The sequence below is a fragment of the Ceratotherium simum genome, chromosome 9 (assembly GCF_057802395.1).
Source record: "Ceratotherium simum simum isolate JZ-2026a chromosome 9, ASM5780239v1, whole genome shotgun sequence".
Lineage (NCBI taxonomy): Eukaryota > Metazoa > Chordata > Mammalia > Perissodactyla > Rhinocerotidae > Ceratotherium > Ceratotherium simum.
In genome coordinates this window covers 46,739,499-46,759,125 of record NC_141908.1, presented here as the reverse complement: position 1 = coordinate 46,759,125, position 19,627 = coordinate 46,739,499, and the positions used below count along the sequence as shown (strand labels likewise).

Here is a 19,627-nt window from a genome sequence, read left to right as displayed (position 1 = left end):
ACAGAGAGGCCAAACACTGGCTCACTGGTTGGGTGACCGTATCATTCATCATCCTGTCAGGCAACTCAGGATGCTTTTGAAAAGGAAAGAGAATGCCATTAATAATTAGTGCTGAACAACAGGCATAAACCCAAACTGTCCCCAGAACCCATGACTTCTGGTCACACTACTTAAATATGAGATTGGATGGGTTGGAAATAAGACGAAAGAGTGGAAGGAAAAATATAGACTCATTATCTCGAAGGAAACTGGGAGCAACAGGATAAGGTGGATGTCCCAGTTGCGTTTCTTTGATTTCAAACTTTAGAACTTTTTTGCACCAGGACCTCTGTGGCAGAACGGCAACATCTGGTAAGGTCATTGCCAAACAGGCACCCAGAGAATGAGGAAAATTCTAGAGTTGAGGGAGAGAAGGTGCCCAAAGAGGTGAAAAGAACGTTGCTCTTCTGGAGAAGTGATGTTCTAAAGCAGGTATTGCCTCGGCAATTCCAGTATATGCTTCGTCTCTCATACTTAGGATATCAGACAAGAAAAAAACAACCAAAGAAAGTGTAATGGTGTCTCTACTTGCTTTATAAAGGTGGTTGGATGAAGCTTGGCTATCAGCCAAAGGAATCTTTCTGTCTTGCAGGCTGCATTAGGTTCATCTCAAGGGGCTCAAGATACTCTGAAAATTATCTGTCTGTGTTGGGCTACTGGCTCCTAGATTTTCAATATTATCACCAGGAGATTTCTAATATGCAGTCAGGAGCTGGTATAATTCAAATCAAATGCTCCAAGAGGATTTTCTTTCCCTACAACACTCAGTACCAGGGTGTTGATCAGAAGCGACCATCCTCTCACCTTCTCTATCCTCTCAGAGGCCATAGGATTCATGAACTGCAAATTTAACACTGTCATATCTAGTCAGCCTCCCAGAGTCTGGTACATTGTTGAAGTTCTTGTACCCATCTCAAGCTAACCTGGAGCCAGACTAGGTGCTAGAGGTTTATAGCTGGCCTTATATAATAACTGGTTCAGAACTCTTTCACCTGGTCACAGATTTAGGGCATAGTTTGTGGATCTATGAGCTTAGTTCCACTGGTCAGAAGCTGGGCAACAATGAAGGTTCAAGGAAATACAACAGTCTCACTAAAAATTAAGAGGATGCTCAGGGAGGTCAGGTGGTTGTGAATGGTCCCCAAGAGCTCCAGGGAGAGTTCCAGTTCTGGATTTTTTAAACCAGAAATTGAGATCGGGTCTTGCATCTCAGGGGAGCCAGTTACATCAAGGACTTCAGAACTGAAGGCAAGTTACAGAATCTGGTTACATGACAGATCCCCCTTCCATTCCTCTGAGAAGGGGCAAAGGGTACTTTTCTTTCACTTGTTGAGCCCCAACATGGCCACTGGCCAGGAATTTTTGGTCAAGGCTCTGACAGACTGGGTTCACCAGAAATACAATTCTAGAAAGATCTTGGCTCCTTTACAACTTGCTCATTTTGTTGGAGTAACAAGGGACAGTTCAGAAATTCTAAAGGCCAATTTCATAAAACAGTAGAAGTTTTGAGATCATCTGGAGAAATTGGGGACATTGAGTGCCTTAGAATGTTGGGTTAGACCACTTTCCCAGATTCACTGGTAGGGAACCAAATCCTTTGTTGTCTTAGAAGGTTCTAGTAGGAATATTTAAGGGAGAATCAGTTTTACTTTTGTGTTCCTGGCAACCTCACTTTCTATTGCCTTTATCACTGTCATAGTGGCATTTGTTAGTGAGGCAGGAGACCCTCATTGGGATCCTGTCATCAGTGATCTGCATCCCTTCCTGGTGTTTCAACTGCCACTAAGCTTTCCTTCTGTTCATTGTTCTTAGTAAATTTGCAACCAGATGCAGATGGGGAGACTTTGTTATCTGACACTGGTTATGGACTTCTAATACTATTGTATATGTCCTAGACTGCTCCCTCCCTCGAGAAGAGAGACATTAATTGTTTTCAGATTATTGAAAAATTTGACAAACACTCTGTAGAATCCATGTCCACCAGTGTTGGAGAGGATTTTAATTTCAGTCTCTGATGCTCTTGAAACTGAGATGACCAAGTTTCTGAAACTAAGATGACCAAGATGACCAAGAGATGATCAAGATGTCTTGGTTCTTATTTGTTTACAAGTCTGTCTCCCATTGTCCTTAAATTCAGTGGTTATATTTTATTAATATTTCCAGCATTACTGCCTGGCACAGTGCTTGGCACTTAGCAAGTATACATTCCAGAAATAATTGCTAAATAAATGAATGTCCAAAGCAAACACCATGGTTAAACTTACTACCCAAATGACATATCAAACTACAAGAATGATTTTTTAAAGAGAAATTGTAGCTCACTTTTTAAAATATATCTGAAATTAAAATGTTAAAATATAGAATTATAAATAAAAATAAGTACATATGATTATGTTTTGGAGAGACTTACTTGTTTCCAACTCTTTCTGTCAGATAGCACATTCCAGTAATGTGCTCCAAGGTGTCTGAAGTGGTTAGGACAAGGGAACTAAGGAAGGATAGAGCTGAGCAATCAGGAAATCTGAAGTCACCAAACAGCCCAGAACTGGGACCCAGATTAGGTCAATCCTAGGTCAGGCACACACATTGAGGAGCCTTAGCCAAAACTAGCTGAGCTCTGGGCAGAAAACAATTGCAGAGAATGTAAAGACAAGAGCCATAAATCAAGTCATTTAAGTCAGGGAAGAGTAAAACAGTCTCAGGAGCAAGAAAAAGAGCTGGAATGTAGACAGTGATAGCCACAGTAGAGTAAAGAGATGCGAATACAAGCAGAATCCAACAATATAAATTGGTTATGAGGTACATAGAGTGGCCTGAGCCAGTTTTGGAGACTAGAGCTTGTGTGTTCACAGGAGTACATGGCTGTTTTCTATCCAATGTTAGGTCTGTCCAGCTGGCTGCTTTTCGATCAGTCCTCCCACCTAGAAAGAGTTCTACCCTTGGGACTTTCAGTCATCAGGTAACAATTGTGACATATTTCGAATTATACTTAAAATAAAAAAAATATCATCAGCTTCTTGTAAACTTGATTAGAATCTGGGAATCTAAAGACAAGTATGTTCTGCCTTATTTACCTAGGAGTCATCATTCATCAGTCACAACCCTTCCAGCTCTATCTCAGGATAAGAAAATAATGGGACTTGCAGATAGGGAGGAGGGAGGTTTATGAAGAGCCAAAATTTTTAGAGTATAGTTGATTTTTTTTTTTTCATCGGAGATCTTGGGTTGCTACTCATGGCCTATTATTGTGGTGTTATACCCTGCCTCGCAAGTTAGAGGCAATTGTTTGAAGAGGAAGGAGATAGAAGCAAGTAACTTGAAAACAGCAAGAATAAAATCTAAAAGTCTGATGATAAAAGAGATACAATTAAGTAAAGCAGAAGAAAATGTAAAAAGCAAAACTCTTTGAGTTTTAGAAATTATTTAAGGATGTCACAATATTACGTTGATTATTATCATTGAATATTATTATTACTTTGATTTATCAGTAAGAAATTAAATTATATTCTCCATTATTCTCTTTATAAATTCAAGGAAATAAGGCAGTAATTTCAATTAAAAAGATGGTCAAAGATAATAATACAGTGCTTTAAAGGATTAAACATAGTAACAGCTAGTATTTACTGAGTGTGTACTACCCGGCAGGCTTTATATTTATTAACTCATTCAGTGCTTATATTATTCCATGAGATAAGTGCTCTTATTAGTGTCATTTTGTAACTGAGGAAACTGAGTCATGGAGAGCTTAAGTGCCTTGTTCAAGGTCATGCTTAGAAAGTGCTAAAGCCCAGATTTTAATCCAATCTAGCTCCAAACTTTTATTCAAATATTTATTATAAAATCTTGCAACCATATAGAGAAGTTCACAGAACTGTACATGAACCCTCATACACTCAACACCTAGAGCCTTCAACTGTCATTTTATAACATTTACTTTATCACATATCCATGCATTCTTCAAATCATCCATCAATTCTTCTTATTTTTTGATGTCTTTCAAAATAAGTTGCAAACACCAGTAAGCCTCACCCATAAATACTTCATAATTTATATAGTTAACTAGAATTCAGTGGTTGTATATGTGCTTTTATAAGGTAAAACAAAGTAGAATGCACAAGCGTTACGAATACCAGTCTATTGTTTTTCACAAATGTACACATCTGGGTGCTCCAAACCCCTGACAGGGTATTGAACATTACCGCCACTCCAGAAATTTCCTCCCAGTCAATTCATTCCTCCCAGTCAGTTCCTACTCCACTCCTAGAGATTAGTTTTATCTGTTCTAGCACTTCATATAAAGTGGATCATCTAGTCTGTAATCTTTGGTGTAAGGCTTCTTTCACTCAGCGTAATGTTTTTGGACTCAGTCATTTTTATGTGTATCAGTAGTTTGTTCATTTTTGTTGCTGAATTGTGTTCTATTACATAAATATGCCACAGTTTTTATTTTTCTATCTATTCTCTTATTAGACACCTCGGCTACTTCCAGGTTTTGGTAATTATGCTTTATTTTTTTAATATTTTCCCACATATTTATCATTTCTCTTTCTCTTCATTCCTTTTTTAAGATCTAAATTTCCATCAGAAAATATCTTTATTTTGTCTTCATTCTGGAAGTGTATTTTTGCTCTATGTGGAGTTCTAGCTTTCCTTTGTTTTTTTCTTTCAACACTCTAAAGATATTGTTACATTGTCTTCTGGTTTCTGGGTTTTTTGTGACGAGAAGCCAATGATCATTCTTATCATTGTTTCCTAATATAATATAGTATTTTTCTTTAAGTGCTTTCAATATTTTGACTATGATATTCTTTATTAATATTTGACCTATGTGATTTAAAACATTTACTAGTAGTTATATATAAAATTATTTGCTTTCTAAATTATTTTTTTCATCACCAGTGCTAAATGATAGGTATATGCTTTCCAATGGGCTGTCCTTGAAATCATTCTATAAAGAATTGCACACATTTTGCAAATACACATGATCTTTTTCACTCCCTTGATTTCAGCCATTTATATATCCATATAACTAGATAACCATATACAATATGTATATACATATATATATACACTCTCATATATATACATATACTTTTGTATATATATAAAACATATACACATACATATACAGTTTAATTGTCTTTATTAAGCTCCAGATCCATATTTCTAATTAATCTCTGAATTTTTACTTTGGGATATTTCAGATGCACCTCAAACCTAAAAAATACAAAACATTATCTCTCCCTCCCCTAATCTCTAAACTGGTATTCTCCTATAATCCATATTCTCTCTGTGGTATGACAGTCAGCCATACAATCCAGATCTTATAGACCTCACTGTCAGAACCCGTGATCTATGTACAAGGTTAGGAATCAACTACTAATTGTTTTTTTAAAATTTATAAGGATATTAAGAAGCACATCGTTTCCTAGCTAACGCCTATTTCTATTTTAAAATAAATCTACATGCGTGTACTTTAAAAAATCCATATGATTGCAGAAGCACAAAAAATTAATAGTCATTCCTTGTAAGGATGTACTATATATATATTTTTTTAGCAGCTGCACCTGAGATACATGTTGACAGTTTCTGTTCTTAGCTATTCTTGTGCACAGAAATTGGTTTGAGGTGTTCCCGTGGGGTAAGTTCTTATTGCTCAAATTGCTAGAGTAAGGTGTATACATTTTAATTTAGAGAACTAGTGCCAGATTTCCATCTAGAAAAGTTGTACCAATGTACACTACCAAAAAAAGTTTATGAATGCTTATTTTCTCACATCATAACCAGCACTTTGCTTCATTAAACTAGGATTTTCATTTTAAATTATTATAAATTAATTCATTTATGCTTTCTTTTATAAGTTTTACTGTTTGGTTTTCGAATTTTAATTTTATTTTGCCTATAAGTCATTGACCTATCTAAAATTTGTTGGATATAGGAAGTGTATGGAGCCAAGGATAAGGAGAATTGCCCAATTCTGAACCTCCCCTTATATGCTCCATAAACATTACAGTACAAAAAGGAAAACAATTAAAACTATACAAAACTCACACCATCAGCATAAATAGAAATCAGAGAATTCCCAAACTTCAAATGCCCGTAAAGGAAAAGTAAAAGCAGATGCATTTGTGCTCTCTCTCACACTCCAAAAGCTTTATGGAAAATGGGGTCTAAATTTGATGTAAAATCACTGACAGAAAAGAACACTCACCCTAATGGCGAAAGTACTGAAAAAACAAGCAGTTTCCACAAACTTCCTTGTATCAATTATTGAATAACTTCTATCTTTCCACTCTGATTTGAAATAAATTACTAATTTTTTAAATGTAGATTCTATGGTTATAATAATGCTTCAAATTATGGTTAATGAAAGTAACAAATCAGCCTTGGGGAAATGAAACCAAGTGATAGACTAAAACTCACCTCTTAGTAATCCTAAATCTGGGCATCCATAGAAAAAAATTAGGGGAAGGGAAAGGAGAGGGTGAACTAAGTTGCAGCCAGGATCACAGCCAATATTGTATGGCAGAAAAGGTCCAGTGGGCATCAACAATACCTCAGCTCAGATCACCAAAAAATATAGCACTGGGCACTGCTACTGGCTCTATTGCTACTATCACTCCCCAAACTGCTGAAAGTTGCTGCGGAAGCTTCTGCTTTCCTTGCAAAAATGGGTTCGCCACTGCCGCTCTTATTTTGTGTCATTAAATCCAAATGAGAAATCTTGAGCTAATGCATTTGTTTAGCTTGGCGAAGGTCGTGTGGTCACTTCTTAGATCCATGAGATCCTGGAAAAGTCATTATCTGAATTATCTGGTCCTTTCCACTGCTGTTGCAGGAGGTATCCCACCATGATTCCTATAATAACAAATTCTCTCAATCTATGTAGATGATCACCATGCTAGGCAGCACCTCCTCCCTTCCAAATTAATGTCCACTATGCTTACTCACCTTCTAGTTTATAAAATTTTACGAAATATTTGACTTTGATAACATTTGCATAGAGAAAATTTCCAGACAATCCCACCTGACATCTACTTGTCAGCTACTCAGTGATGCAAGTTGGTGGTTAAGTTATCCCAGGAGGCTCATTGGTTTTGGATATCTCTGAAGTAGCCCATATTGAGGTATCAATTATTTACAGTTGTGTAAAAAATTTAAATCTTATAAGCACTTTTTGGTGTAGTTTAAAGGTACCCGAATTTAGACAAACGTGGCTAGCATCTATTTTCACCACTTAACTAGCTATATGATGATGGACAAGTCATGAAACTCATCAATTTCTCTTTCTTCATTTGTAAAATGGTGATAACAAGGATGATATGTGAGAATCCGAGATAATAGAATTAGAAACATCTAATCCAGTGCCTTGCAAATGATAGTCACTCGGTAAGGGTGACCATATTTATAATTGCCGTGATTATGATAAATATTGGCTCATGCTCAAATGCTTGAAATTTGTTTTACGAAGAATATTTTTTCTATAAGAATGCACCTCTTTTCCCCATACTGATACTGGTTCTGCTACTTTCAACTGATATCCAAGAGAAATGGCTTGCACTTTAATCAACAATATAAAATAATAGTATAACTGGAACTTGTTAGAGTATGACTTTGACTTTCATAACAGTTCTTGCCAAAAACTTACTTTAGCTATTCAGTTTTTTAGAAAGGCATTCTAATGGACAAATTAACTATTAATCTTTCTATATTTTTCAGTCTTTAGCACTGTATTAAGATCACTCACCGGAAAGCATAGTGCCTGAACCATATTATATAAATTCCCCACAGAAATGCTTTTATTGAATTATGATTTAATGATTAATAATTTATAATCTGCACTCAGCCATCTAGAAATCAGAGGCAAGCTAGTTCCATTTGATAAGTGCTTGCATTTCTTTGTCATACCATAGAAGACAATGCCCACTATCCATTCATCCACCTAGTCAACAACCTAGAGTAGTTTCCTTCAACATCAAATTCATCACTAAAGAAGTCTTCTGGGATAACTGACTGGATTGGGAGAAAGAATTTGTGCTAACAAAGTCAGTACTATGGTCTAGGCTTTCTGTATATGATCTGTTTTAATCTTGAGGGATTCCAAAGTTTATATATGAGGAAAGTATGACTCAGGCTGTGTTATTGTGGTCTCATAGCTAGTAGGTGGCAAAATGAAGAATCAAAGATTATTGTGCTATGAGGTGATTAAAAAAAACAGCAAGATTATTTTGGGGTTATGCACTAAGAAAACTTGCTGGAAAATTGAATTTTAAAGTTTCAATGGAAGGTATCCAAGAATATTTTCATTAACGGCAGCACTTTTGTAATGAGTTTGCGATGTCCTTTAGTAACTACTTTTAAAGATAATATTTTTACATACGTAAGCTTAATGATGTTTGTTAGTAATTAGAATTGATCCCTAAAAATGTAAGATATAAGAAATACTTTTATTGTAATCTGAAAAGATAGATGTAAAAATGCTTTTGATTTTCTTAATTCAATGCTGCATTGGTTTAGTTTAGCTAATATTTAGCCTAGACTTTTAGGTCGTGCGATACTCTGTGAAAATTCAATCCAAAAATTTTAAGATTGGAAAGTTCTGAAATTACAAGGTTGCAACCAATCAATATTTGGACCCATTTAAATCATTCTACCCAGCTGTCAACATGTCCATGCTTCCACGTTGCTAGTTACAGGAAAGGATTAATGTCCATATCAACTTATTCTGTCTTTTGACAGCTGTTTAGAAAGTGCTGTATTATCTTCAGCCATTCTATTCTGGTTTCAGCTCCCTGATCCTAGTTCATCTTTTTTTTTTTTTTAATAATATATAAGTCTAACTTCTCTTCCACATGAGAATAATTCATATACTTGGAAACGATAATGTTCTACTTCAGTCTTTTCTACTCCAACAAATACATCCTTGATTCTTTTAACTGGTCTGTAGATGGTGTGATTTGAGTCTAATCAACATTCTGATCCTATTTGAAGACCCTCCAGTTTACATACATGTCTTTTGGGTACGGTTATGGATTATAGCAGAATAGAGAAAGACTGCCTCCTCCATCTTCTTTCAATACAAACACAGATTATATTAGCTTTCTTGGCAGTCAGAAATCAGTATTGACATATTGCAATTACTGTTAAGTAAAACTCCTTGGCAGTTTTCTCTGCTGCAAAAACATATCTCTTTTTTTCTGCACTTGTGCAGATGGATTGTTTTGGCTCAAATTTCAAAACCTTACATGAACTCCTACTATATATTATTTTATTAGATTTTATTAGATTTGACCCATCATTCTAAGATTTAAAAATATTATCACAATTAAAACTTCATATTTACTTCCTACCTATTATGTGCCAATCCTACCTACTATGTGCCAGGCATTTTTATCCATATTATTTTATTTTATCCTTTTTTAACCTGAAGAGGAATCCCAGTTTTATGAATGACAGGTTTAAGAATATTAGGTAATTTGACTGAGACCTCTCAGAACATTAGTTAACAGCATTTAGGATTTGAATGTGGGTCTATCTAATTCCAAAGTTCGTGATTTTATTTGTTTATACTACCCTATAACCATGAGTCATTAAGAAACTATTTAATATATATTCAAGGAACTCTGTGTAAGGAATACAATTTTGAAAGCTCATTAAATATTTTAAAAGAAGAAGATTTCATATGTAAGTGTAAACTTCAGTTATCTGTAGCTTGTATTTATAAATTACACATATTGAAAGCATTTTGACTCCCCTCAATAAAGTTTGATATGTGAGGTATTAATGTATATGTGTTTGTATGTGCATATGGTATATATAACTAATTCTTTTTCTTTTTTCTTGTGAGGAAGATTGGCACTGAGCTAACATCTGCCAATCCTCCTTTTTTTTTTTTTTTTTTTTTGCCGAGGAAGACTGGCCCTGGGCTAACATCCATGCCCATCTTCCTCCACTTTACATGGGATGCCACCACAGCATGGCTTGACAAGCAGTGCATCAGTGTGCACCCGGGATCCGAACTGGCTAACCCTGGGCCGCTGCAGCGGAGTGTGCACACCCAACCGCTTGCACCACCAGGCCGGCCCCTATATAAATAATTCTTAACAAACTTTTAATAAGGGTTGGTTTTGCACATGACAGTGGGCAAGATATTTGGAAAGTAAGTACATTTTAAGATGACCAATTGTTAGTTTTTGTACCATTAGTCTGGAAAGAGAGCTTCAAGTAGATATATAATAATCTTCTTATTCCATATTTCTCTATTTAAGATTGCTTCACACCCCATCTCTGCAAAATCTTTGGAGGGATTTGGGCATAAGCAGCCATTGCTATTGTGAAAGTGTCCCTCTCTCCGGTCACAAATGACTGAGCCAAGGGGAAATGAATCCATAGGCTGGGCTAGAACAATTAGAGAATCTTTTTATTTACATTTTTTTGAGATAGAGGTTATAGACATATGGTGGGAATTTAAACTGAAAGATCAAATAAAGTTGAGGCTGGGATGGCGTTTTGGTTTATGTGCAGTCTTAGAAGTAAGCAAAGGAAGTCATTCTTTAGATGGAATGCAGTAGAAATGAAAAGCCAGAAAAACTATGATCCTATGAAAGGCATAAGGAGTCCTTCCAGTATTTGATTTTCCAAATTTATTACCCAGGACACAGAAATAAACTATGTATCCTCTCTTGAATGTCTATGAGATTGCCATTTGTATATTTAAAATATCTCCTACCCACCATTTATTCAACCTAGCGGTTGGAGCGTGATTCTTGCAATGATTGGTACTCCATTAAGATTAATTAACTTATCTTTTCTTACTTTTCATTAATAGACAAGTAATTGATTAAACTATTAAACAACTCAATTTCACTCAACAGTAGAAAACTCTGGAGTAAAATATATGTGTGTGTGTGTGTATGTGTGTGATTTCTGTCTTAGGAAAATGTTAGACAAGGAATTCAGCTAAGGCCAGCACCATAATAGACAAAATATACACGTACAAAATGCCGCAATATCAAGTACAAAATTTCTTATCTTTAATCGCAATAATAAAATTATAAAGAGGGTTAAGGGAAATGAATAAACAATTATCAGTCAGTTGTCACTGAGTCAAATCACTTGAAGAGTCGGTTTCGACAGGAATTGAGCTGGAGAAAATCAGCAAAAGAATCTATTTTTATATGAGAGGAAGGAACAAGGTTCATGAATGAAGAATTGATGCATGAAATTATATTTAATTTTGACAAATTCGTGTGGCCTGTGGGATAACTTGAAATAGGCAAAGACTAGAATCAAGAGAATCCTGTAAAGGCTACTACAGAAATCCAGATATAGAATTTCAAAGGTGACTTACTTTGATGTAGATACATGAACAATGGGTAATATTTTAGCGCATAATGGAAATTAATTGTAAGAAAATCATTTTGTTCAGAGGAATTGATGACAAAGAGAAAGATTCAAGAGCAGTTTTCAAAGTGATGAGTTAGTACTTGTGTTTTTGTTTTTACAATGGCTAGAAGGTTAAGAGTGATTATAGTCATGGTGAAAAACAATGAATTTTGTTTTGACTTGTTAAATTGCTGTCAATCGTGTGATTGCCATACAGATGACTGAGGGAAGAGAGTATTTTGGGAAATGTACTTGGGAAATATCCATATACAGTAATTAAAACACTGTGTTTGCCTATACATTCACCAAAAAGTTGGATATAACAGAGCGGGAAGGCAGAACTTTAAGGGATATCCAAGTTAAATTTGAGAGGAAGAGCTAAGTCAAGGGAAGTAATCACAGCTGTAAGAAGAGATACAGAAGAGTGGGACACAGAACCATTGAAGACTAAGTTTAGGGGAGAAAAGTCCACTCAATGGCTAAACACAGCTGAGAGTGAAATAATTGGATTTGGCCCCCAAAAATCTCTGATGACTTTAGAATTCTTTCATTACAAGGGAGAAACTGAAAGGCAGATCTCAGGAAAAGGAAGAGGATTCAATGGATGAGTAAATGAAGCAGAATGAGTTACTCATGAAATTGCAAATTAAGTCTAATATTATAGCAAAAGTTGAACAACTCAGATTTCTGCAAAGCTCAGGAATATTCTTTGAATGCATGTATTTAGCTTGCTGTTCTCTTTTATTCATAGCCTAGTCTTTTGTAATTTAAAATTTTTCTTTATATACTCAAATTTTATGTAGAACTGAAGCAAATACATTTCTTTCGGGTGCAAAATTGGAAATGGCTTCCCCAGAACCTAAGGGCCTCGTTCCCTTCACCAGAGAGTCTCTCGAACTTATGAAACAGCATATTGCTAAAAAGCACAGTGAGAAACACAAAGAAGATTTAAAGCCAAACACTGACTTGGAAGTTGGAAAAGAGCTTCCATCTGTTTATGGAAATCTTCCTCGCGGAATGGTGTCAGAGCCATTGGAAGATGTGGACCCATACTACAAGAATAAAAATGTAAGGATTAATTGAATTTACTGTGACTACATTTTTATTATGTTATTTTCTGGACATGTAAAAAATGTAATTGAGATAGGATGAAAAAAGTGAATGAAGAGTAAATTAGGAGGTAATTTTAAGTTATACTAAACTACATAAGAAACTTCACGTATATTAGAGATTTTTATCAAAACTCATTGCTTGCCTGGTTGGTTAGTTTGTTTGGGGTTACTTTACTTTGTAGTAGGCTGTACTGCTATGCCTTAATGTAAATGATTTGTTTTATGGGAGTATGATGATTGGCTACTTAAGGTTATCAATTTAAAAGTAACTATAATATAAAATTTCTATAATATATACAACAATTTCCAATGTTTAACTTGATGAGCTTACTCAGTAGTTAGGAAAATAAAGCCAAACTATATTTTATTTGTCGTTTTTATTCATTCATACATCCTGTCTTAACCCCAGAATGACTTGAGGAACCTAATAAATATTTGAACAATCCATGAACAAGTGCAAAATGATAAAAATAAGAATAATTATTTTTAGAAAAGGCAGAAGTCTGTGTGGACTGACAAAGCTTGAAGAATCTTCATTAAGGAAATAGAATTTGAGTTATAGCTTGGAGAACACTTCAAATTTTAACAAGGCAAAGGGAAGATCTTCTATGAACAGGGGAGAGCAGAGATTAACTCTGGAATAGGGAAGAGACAGGGCGATGATAGAACTAGAACCCTTGTAACTGCGTTGCAAGTTGGGAAAAATAAGATGAGATAATGGAGGTGTAAACGTGGATTTAACGTGGTGGCCAAAAGACTGATGCGATGAATGCAATGTTTAAGAAGGTTAATCTGGAGATTTCTAAATTACTATCGCATGGAAGAGATAGGGTCAGAAAATGAAATAAGAGAGAGTAATCCAGGCCTGAAGTCAAGAGGCCTCTGTTATAGTAATGTCTCAGAGGAGAGAGAGAGGTAACAAACAAACCAAGAAGAAATAGCAGGATGTGAAGCCTGACTAATAATGCCGAGGTTTCCAGCCTGGAGGAATGGTGGTACTACTGACAAAAATGAAATAACTATTAAAAAAAAGATCAAGTTTGGGGGAGATGAGAATTAGCTTTGTTGTGGACAAGTGTAATTTGATATTCTTCTAGAGCATTCAGTAATATTAACAAATGGGTGAAATGGAATTGAACCACGGTCTCTGGACGGAAGGCGAAGTGATCATTTTGTATAACCACAACTCTCTTGAATGCTTTGTATCCTGGAGGTGTATTGGCATTTTACAGTGTAAATGTATATATTAACAAAAAGACTCCAGTATCTCTGGTAGCCTCCACGGGCCTTACATAACATTAGCTATAAAACCTCTGTAAAATCTTGAGGACATTTTAGTGAAAACATACGTCCTCTTCTCAGTTATCTCTGCTTTCGGTTTTTGCTATGCTTAAGTCATGCTAATTGATGTAACACAGTAACTTTAGAGGTAACTCTAATATAGCAGAGTTCTGAGTTCTTTGCAGTGTATACAGACGTGGTAGGCAAATCTAGATTTGTTGCTGAAGACAAAACCAAGAATTTTAAAAAATAAAACAAACCCCAAACTGCAAGAATAGCTTAGTATAAAAGTAGTTATTAATGATGACACAAGGTTATTAACATTTTGAATCATATTCAGTTTATTCTGTTAAAGACGGCATACAAATAAACAATTCTAAAATTAAATAAACAATTTCAGTATGTAAGCATTAACTGGAAAATTATTATATCTGGAATTACTCATTTCTTCACAATGACGTATAAGCTGGTTGGTTGCACATACATCTCGTGTGAAGTTTGAGATTGTTCTGGAAAATACACGGAAAGTATATTTTAAATAATCAGATTTATTTTCTTTGGCCCTTTTTATTTTCTCTTTGCATTTAAAATGGAAAGAGGGAAAATAACTACAATAAAGGCCAAAATGTCCACAAATTGTATATTGGAAAAATGTTTTATTGAGAAGAATTATAGCACCATCTGTTTTCCATTTAGAACATGTATTCATAAAATATTGATGAATATGTATTTGCATTCATTAATATATTGTACATGTACATAAATATAAATACCAATGTATAGTAACCATATAAACCTCTGTATAATTATATATTATATAATACTACAGTATATAATAGGTTGTATTTAATACATATTTTAGTATAATATGTTGTATCACATTGCATTATATATTATATATCATATACTGTTATATTATAATTATATAATATTCACTATTTATAATATATTTATGCACACACCACAATAAATGAACTTTCTAAATGAAAATGTGTATACAGTAAAGGTGTATATGTGTGTGTGTGTTATATACACACACACACATATGCACTTTGACTGCGTGTATTTATATATATTATAGATACACACATATACATATATACACATATACATACATATGACTCATTTTTAGGATATATCTGATTTTCCATTATTTTTGGTTTTAATGCTTCTATACCCCAACATATTCGTTTTTGTTTTAGATATGTTTACGTCAATAATAACATACTGGTGGGGTTTTATATCATAGATAATTACTAATGATTAATGTAATATTTCAGTGCACTGGGTCATTTTTACTATTGTAATCACATACTTTATTTGCTTTGAAATAAATTTAACCTTTTTTACATTCATTGAATTCTAGTGCATTTAAATGCATCCCATGAGCCATCAGGATATGATTTTCTTCCTACTACATTAGCTCTGCAAGAAGACTTGAGGAATGGTGTGTGGCAAATGGCATTTTTAGGTAGAACATAGGCAAAAAAAAAAAAGTAGTAGGTAAGCCTAAATATCAATGAAAAGAGTTTTTAAAAAAACCTTTCCATTTGATTTAGTCTGTAAAAGAATATCAAAATATAAGAAAGGTAGAAGTGTTAAATTCATGACTGAAATGATCATTGGCAATATGTTGCATAATTGATGAGATTATAGTTCTTAGTTCTAATTTCACTTGATGTTCTTTTTTTCTCTTCCAGACTTTCATGGTATTAAATAAAAAGAGAACAATCTTCAGATTCAGTGCTACCTGGTGCACATTGTCTCCTTTCAGTACAATTAGAGGAACAACTATTAAGATTTTGGTACATCCATATCCTTTGCTATTGGCTGTAGGCTGCACTAATATGAAATGCAACTATTCTACTCAAACATTGCTGCAGTCTTTTTCTCTTTTGAATTGATATTTCATTTTAGGTCATATTGAAATCTAGATTATATTTGCAATGTATTCCATATTTGAAAATACGTTTAAAATACATTTTCTAGTACACACAGCAGTAGTAAATATTAACAAATCTTAATCCTCATTGATTTTCAATATGAATAGTGTATATTTTTTGACACTTAAGAAACTATTTTATCTCATATGTGTATATACATATAAACAGATTATAGAAACATAATTTCCAGTATTATTTATTATCCATTATTCCTTGACTGTAACCTACCTTTTTCCGACTTTTAATTTTAATCAGTGTCCTGATTGACTGCATATTTATGACCATGACTGATTTGCCAAAATGGTGGCCAGCATTACAGTAAGTTACATAACTTTATTATACATAATCTCATATATTATTTTATATTTAACACATTGTATTACAGCACATTATATACTACATATTATAACAGTGTACAATTTAATACTTATATTTTATATATAATGTTCATTGCACATAATATAATATTTATACACATACCACAATTAATGAGTTTTCCACATAAAAACAAATATACATATATGTCAATTAATCAATTTTAACGTTTTTCTACCTTTCATTATTCTTAATTGGATTTTAAATGTCTCTATTTCCCAACATGTTAGGTTAACATGATATAAACATTTGAGTCTTTAGCTGTATGTTTCTGTCTACGTTATCATACAAATGAGGTTTTATTTTAAAGTTAATTACTAATAATTAATATAATATTTCAGTGCCTCAGATTTTCTTTACTATTGCAATCCCTACCTGATTTGCTTCAAACTCAAATAACTCATTCCTTTCCATTCTTTAAGAAAGTCATTTCTTTTTCTAACTTTCTGTTCTACTTCTCCTCTCTTTCCTGAAAGATGTATTTGACTTGCATTCGACTACAATGATGGACAGACTCATTAGATTTTCTAGGGAAGAAGGCTTTCTTGATGCTACCTCTCAGTCTTTGATTTTACTCTTAAAACTAGTTGACTTTGGAAGATAAATATAATACTGATTCACCATAAAAATCCTTGTATATGCATATAATAAAATTAGTTCTTTCGTACTCCTTTACAATTCAGTTAGCTATTGTGTGATTTCCAATGTGGAATAAATTTAATATTTGATATTTTCATCATTTACCTAAAGATATATATGAAGACTATAACCCTGAGCTAGGACTTGTTGAAAAAATTGATAGTCATATTTCATGGTTAATGCCATAAGACATAGCACATTCTAGAAGCCTTATCTAAAGCCCTATCCTATGGTTCAAGGGGCACATGCTTTTTTGATTATTCTCTGCTTGGTTGATTGGTTGTAAGATAGTTATCATAGACATAGTATTTCAGAGCTAACAATGTATTATTCTCACTTGTAATGTATATATGAAAATTTTTCTGCAGGAATACTTTGCTTGGCATTTACACATTTGAAATACTTGTAAAACTCATTGGAAGAGGCATCTGGGCAGGACCTTTTTATTTCTTTGGTGATCCCTGGAACTGGCTTGATTTCAGTGTAACTTTATTTGAGTGAGTATTCTTTAAGTTGCAAACATCTTAATACCTTGCTAAGCAAATGCTTTTCATAAAGAAACATTGAGGTTGACAGAGTTTTCTGCCTACAAAAATTCTGTGAATAAAGAGTATTTCATAAATCATAATCACAGTGAGTTCTCTCAGGCAGCTCCAACTGTCCTCAGAACATGCAATAAAAATGAAAGGATGAAGGGAATGGGATATTACCTCTGTTTACTATCTGAAGCAAAAACGATAGAGGTTGAGTTTTTACATTTCAAGTGATTGTTTCAGTGAACAGAAAATCTGCTGGAGACTTAGGAGAGGATCCAAGCATATTCGATTCTGTCTCCAATCTACATTTTATTTACCTGCATCGCTTAAGACTGGTAAATATACTAGATATCAGAATAAGATTTTTTTAATTTTTTTTAATTTTTTTATTTGTGAGGAAGATCAGCCATAAGCTAACATCCACGCCAATCCTCTTTTTGCTGGGGAAGACGGGCCCTGGGCTAACATCTGTGCCTATCTTTCTCGACTTAATATGGGACACCACCACAGCATGGCCTGACAAGTGGTGCATTGGTGCGCGCCCAGGATCTGAACCCCAGGCCTCCAGCAGCGGAGCGCGCGCACTTAACCGCTACGCCACAGGGCCGGCCCCCAGAATAAGATATTGTAAACAAACGCACAAACATTTTCTAGAGTGTTATATTAACTTCTAATGATTTACATGTGTGTTTATTTTTCCAATGCTTCTATTTAGTGTACTCTGTTTTATGGCTAAGGAAATGATCACCGGCATCAAACTCCTGTTAAAATAATTTAAAATAGGGCCAGCCCAGTGGCATAGTGGTTCATGCAGTCCGCTTCAGCAGCCCAACGTTCACTGGTTTGGATCCTGGGCATGAACCTACACACTGCTCATCAAGCCATGCTATGGCAGCACCCCACATACAAAATAGAGGAAGATTGCAAAGATGTTAGCTCAGTGACAATCTTCCTCAAGCAAAAAGAGGAAGATTGGCAACAGATGTTAGTTCAGGGACAATCTTCCTCACCAAAAATACTACTACTAATAATAATTTAAAACGATATTCTATTATAGATTTTGGGTCAATTTTTTGAAAAAGATATAACCTTTATAAAGATCATAATCAGTGTCTGTCATGTTGTAGGCAATCAAAAAATAGTAGCTAATATCATTGAAATTATTATCATTACTACTTCTACTATTATTAACATTATTTCTGCTGTTGCTGTTGCTATTAGCAAACACTTAGCTAATACTTAGATAGCACTTAGTGTGTGACACGTGTTCTTCTATGCACTTTACATATATTAACTTATTCAATCCCCACAAAAAGCCTCAGAATTGCAAAGTATTATTATTCCCATTTTACTTTTGAGGAAACTGAGGCAAGAAAGATTAAGCAATTTTTCCATGTCACACAGCTAGAAAATAGTGGAGCCTGGATTTCTACACAGGCAACATGGCTACTGAGTCTGTGCCCTTAACCACTATACACCCCTCCTTCTTCTATTATCACCATCACCATTATCATCATCATCATCATCATCATCCTTACCATCACCATTATCATCATCATCCCCATCATCCTCATTTTCCTCATCATCATGATTACCATCATCATCATCAGATGTTTAAATACTTAAAATGAAGCTCATTCCTTTAAAAAACTATGAATTTTCTTATTTTTAACTATCTTTTCATTAATTAGATAACAAAATATTTATGAACACAATATAAAGTTTTTGATATGGAATTAAGAGTACTCACAGTGTCAAAATTCTATAAACTCTCATAATTTTTTTGTGGATTAATATTCACCTGGCTACCTTGCACTTTGTAAAGCAATCTTTATCTTCCGATCAATAATTAAACTGTTTGCAAAATGGAATATCGAAAGAAAGGGAAACGTTTGGATATATGGTTTAAAAAATAAGTTTCAAAGAGTGTAAAAAGCTAAAGATAAGTAGCATAGACTCAATATGACTTCTAAATAATTGTAATTTAATTCCACAGACATATAACAAGATACTCACCTCTAAACTTCATTCTACTATTTAGAATTACAAGAAATTTGAGAATTTTGAAAATTATTCCTTTAAACCAAGGTAAGAAATGGCATTGAATTCCTTTTCTTCATTGTGCTTTGTATACTCCCGTATATTCATTTGAACTCCCCTGTTATTCCTTGGAGAAATATTAAATTGAACAATGTTTCAGCTTTGAAATCAATGAATTATCTGATCTTTAAATTTATTTCACTCCAGGAAAGGCCAGAAACAAATATCACATTTGACTGTTAATTATTTGAGATGGGTGTAGAGATCACAAAGTGTA

At 34.1% G+C, this 19,627-nt stretch overlaps 1 protein-coding gene across 1 annotated transcript in view; it reads left to right on the top strand.

Annotated features, from left to right (window-relative positions):
* Positions 1-2,954: 2,954 nt before the first annotated feature.
* The window catches only part of SCN7A (sodium voltage-gated channel alpha subunit 7), a 77,976-nt gene continuing 61,303 nt past the window's right edge, over positions 2,955-19,627 (top strand). Inside the window, exons 1-6 of the mRNA XM_004428232.3 lie at positions 2,955-2,998; positions 12,228-12,492; positions 15,518-15,630; positions 15,989-16,078; positions 17,143-17,271; positions 19,307-19,398. Of these exons, the coding sequence (XP_004428289.2) occupies positions 12,268-12,492; positions 15,518-15,630; positions 15,989-16,078; positions 17,143-17,271; positions 19,307-19,398 (649 nt within the window). The 5' untranslated portion in view covers positions 2,955-2,998; positions 12,228-12,267. The remainder of the gene's footprint in view (positions 2,999-12,227; positions 12,493-15,517; positions 15,631-15,988; positions 16,079-17,142; positions 17,272-19,306; positions 19,399-19,627) is intronic.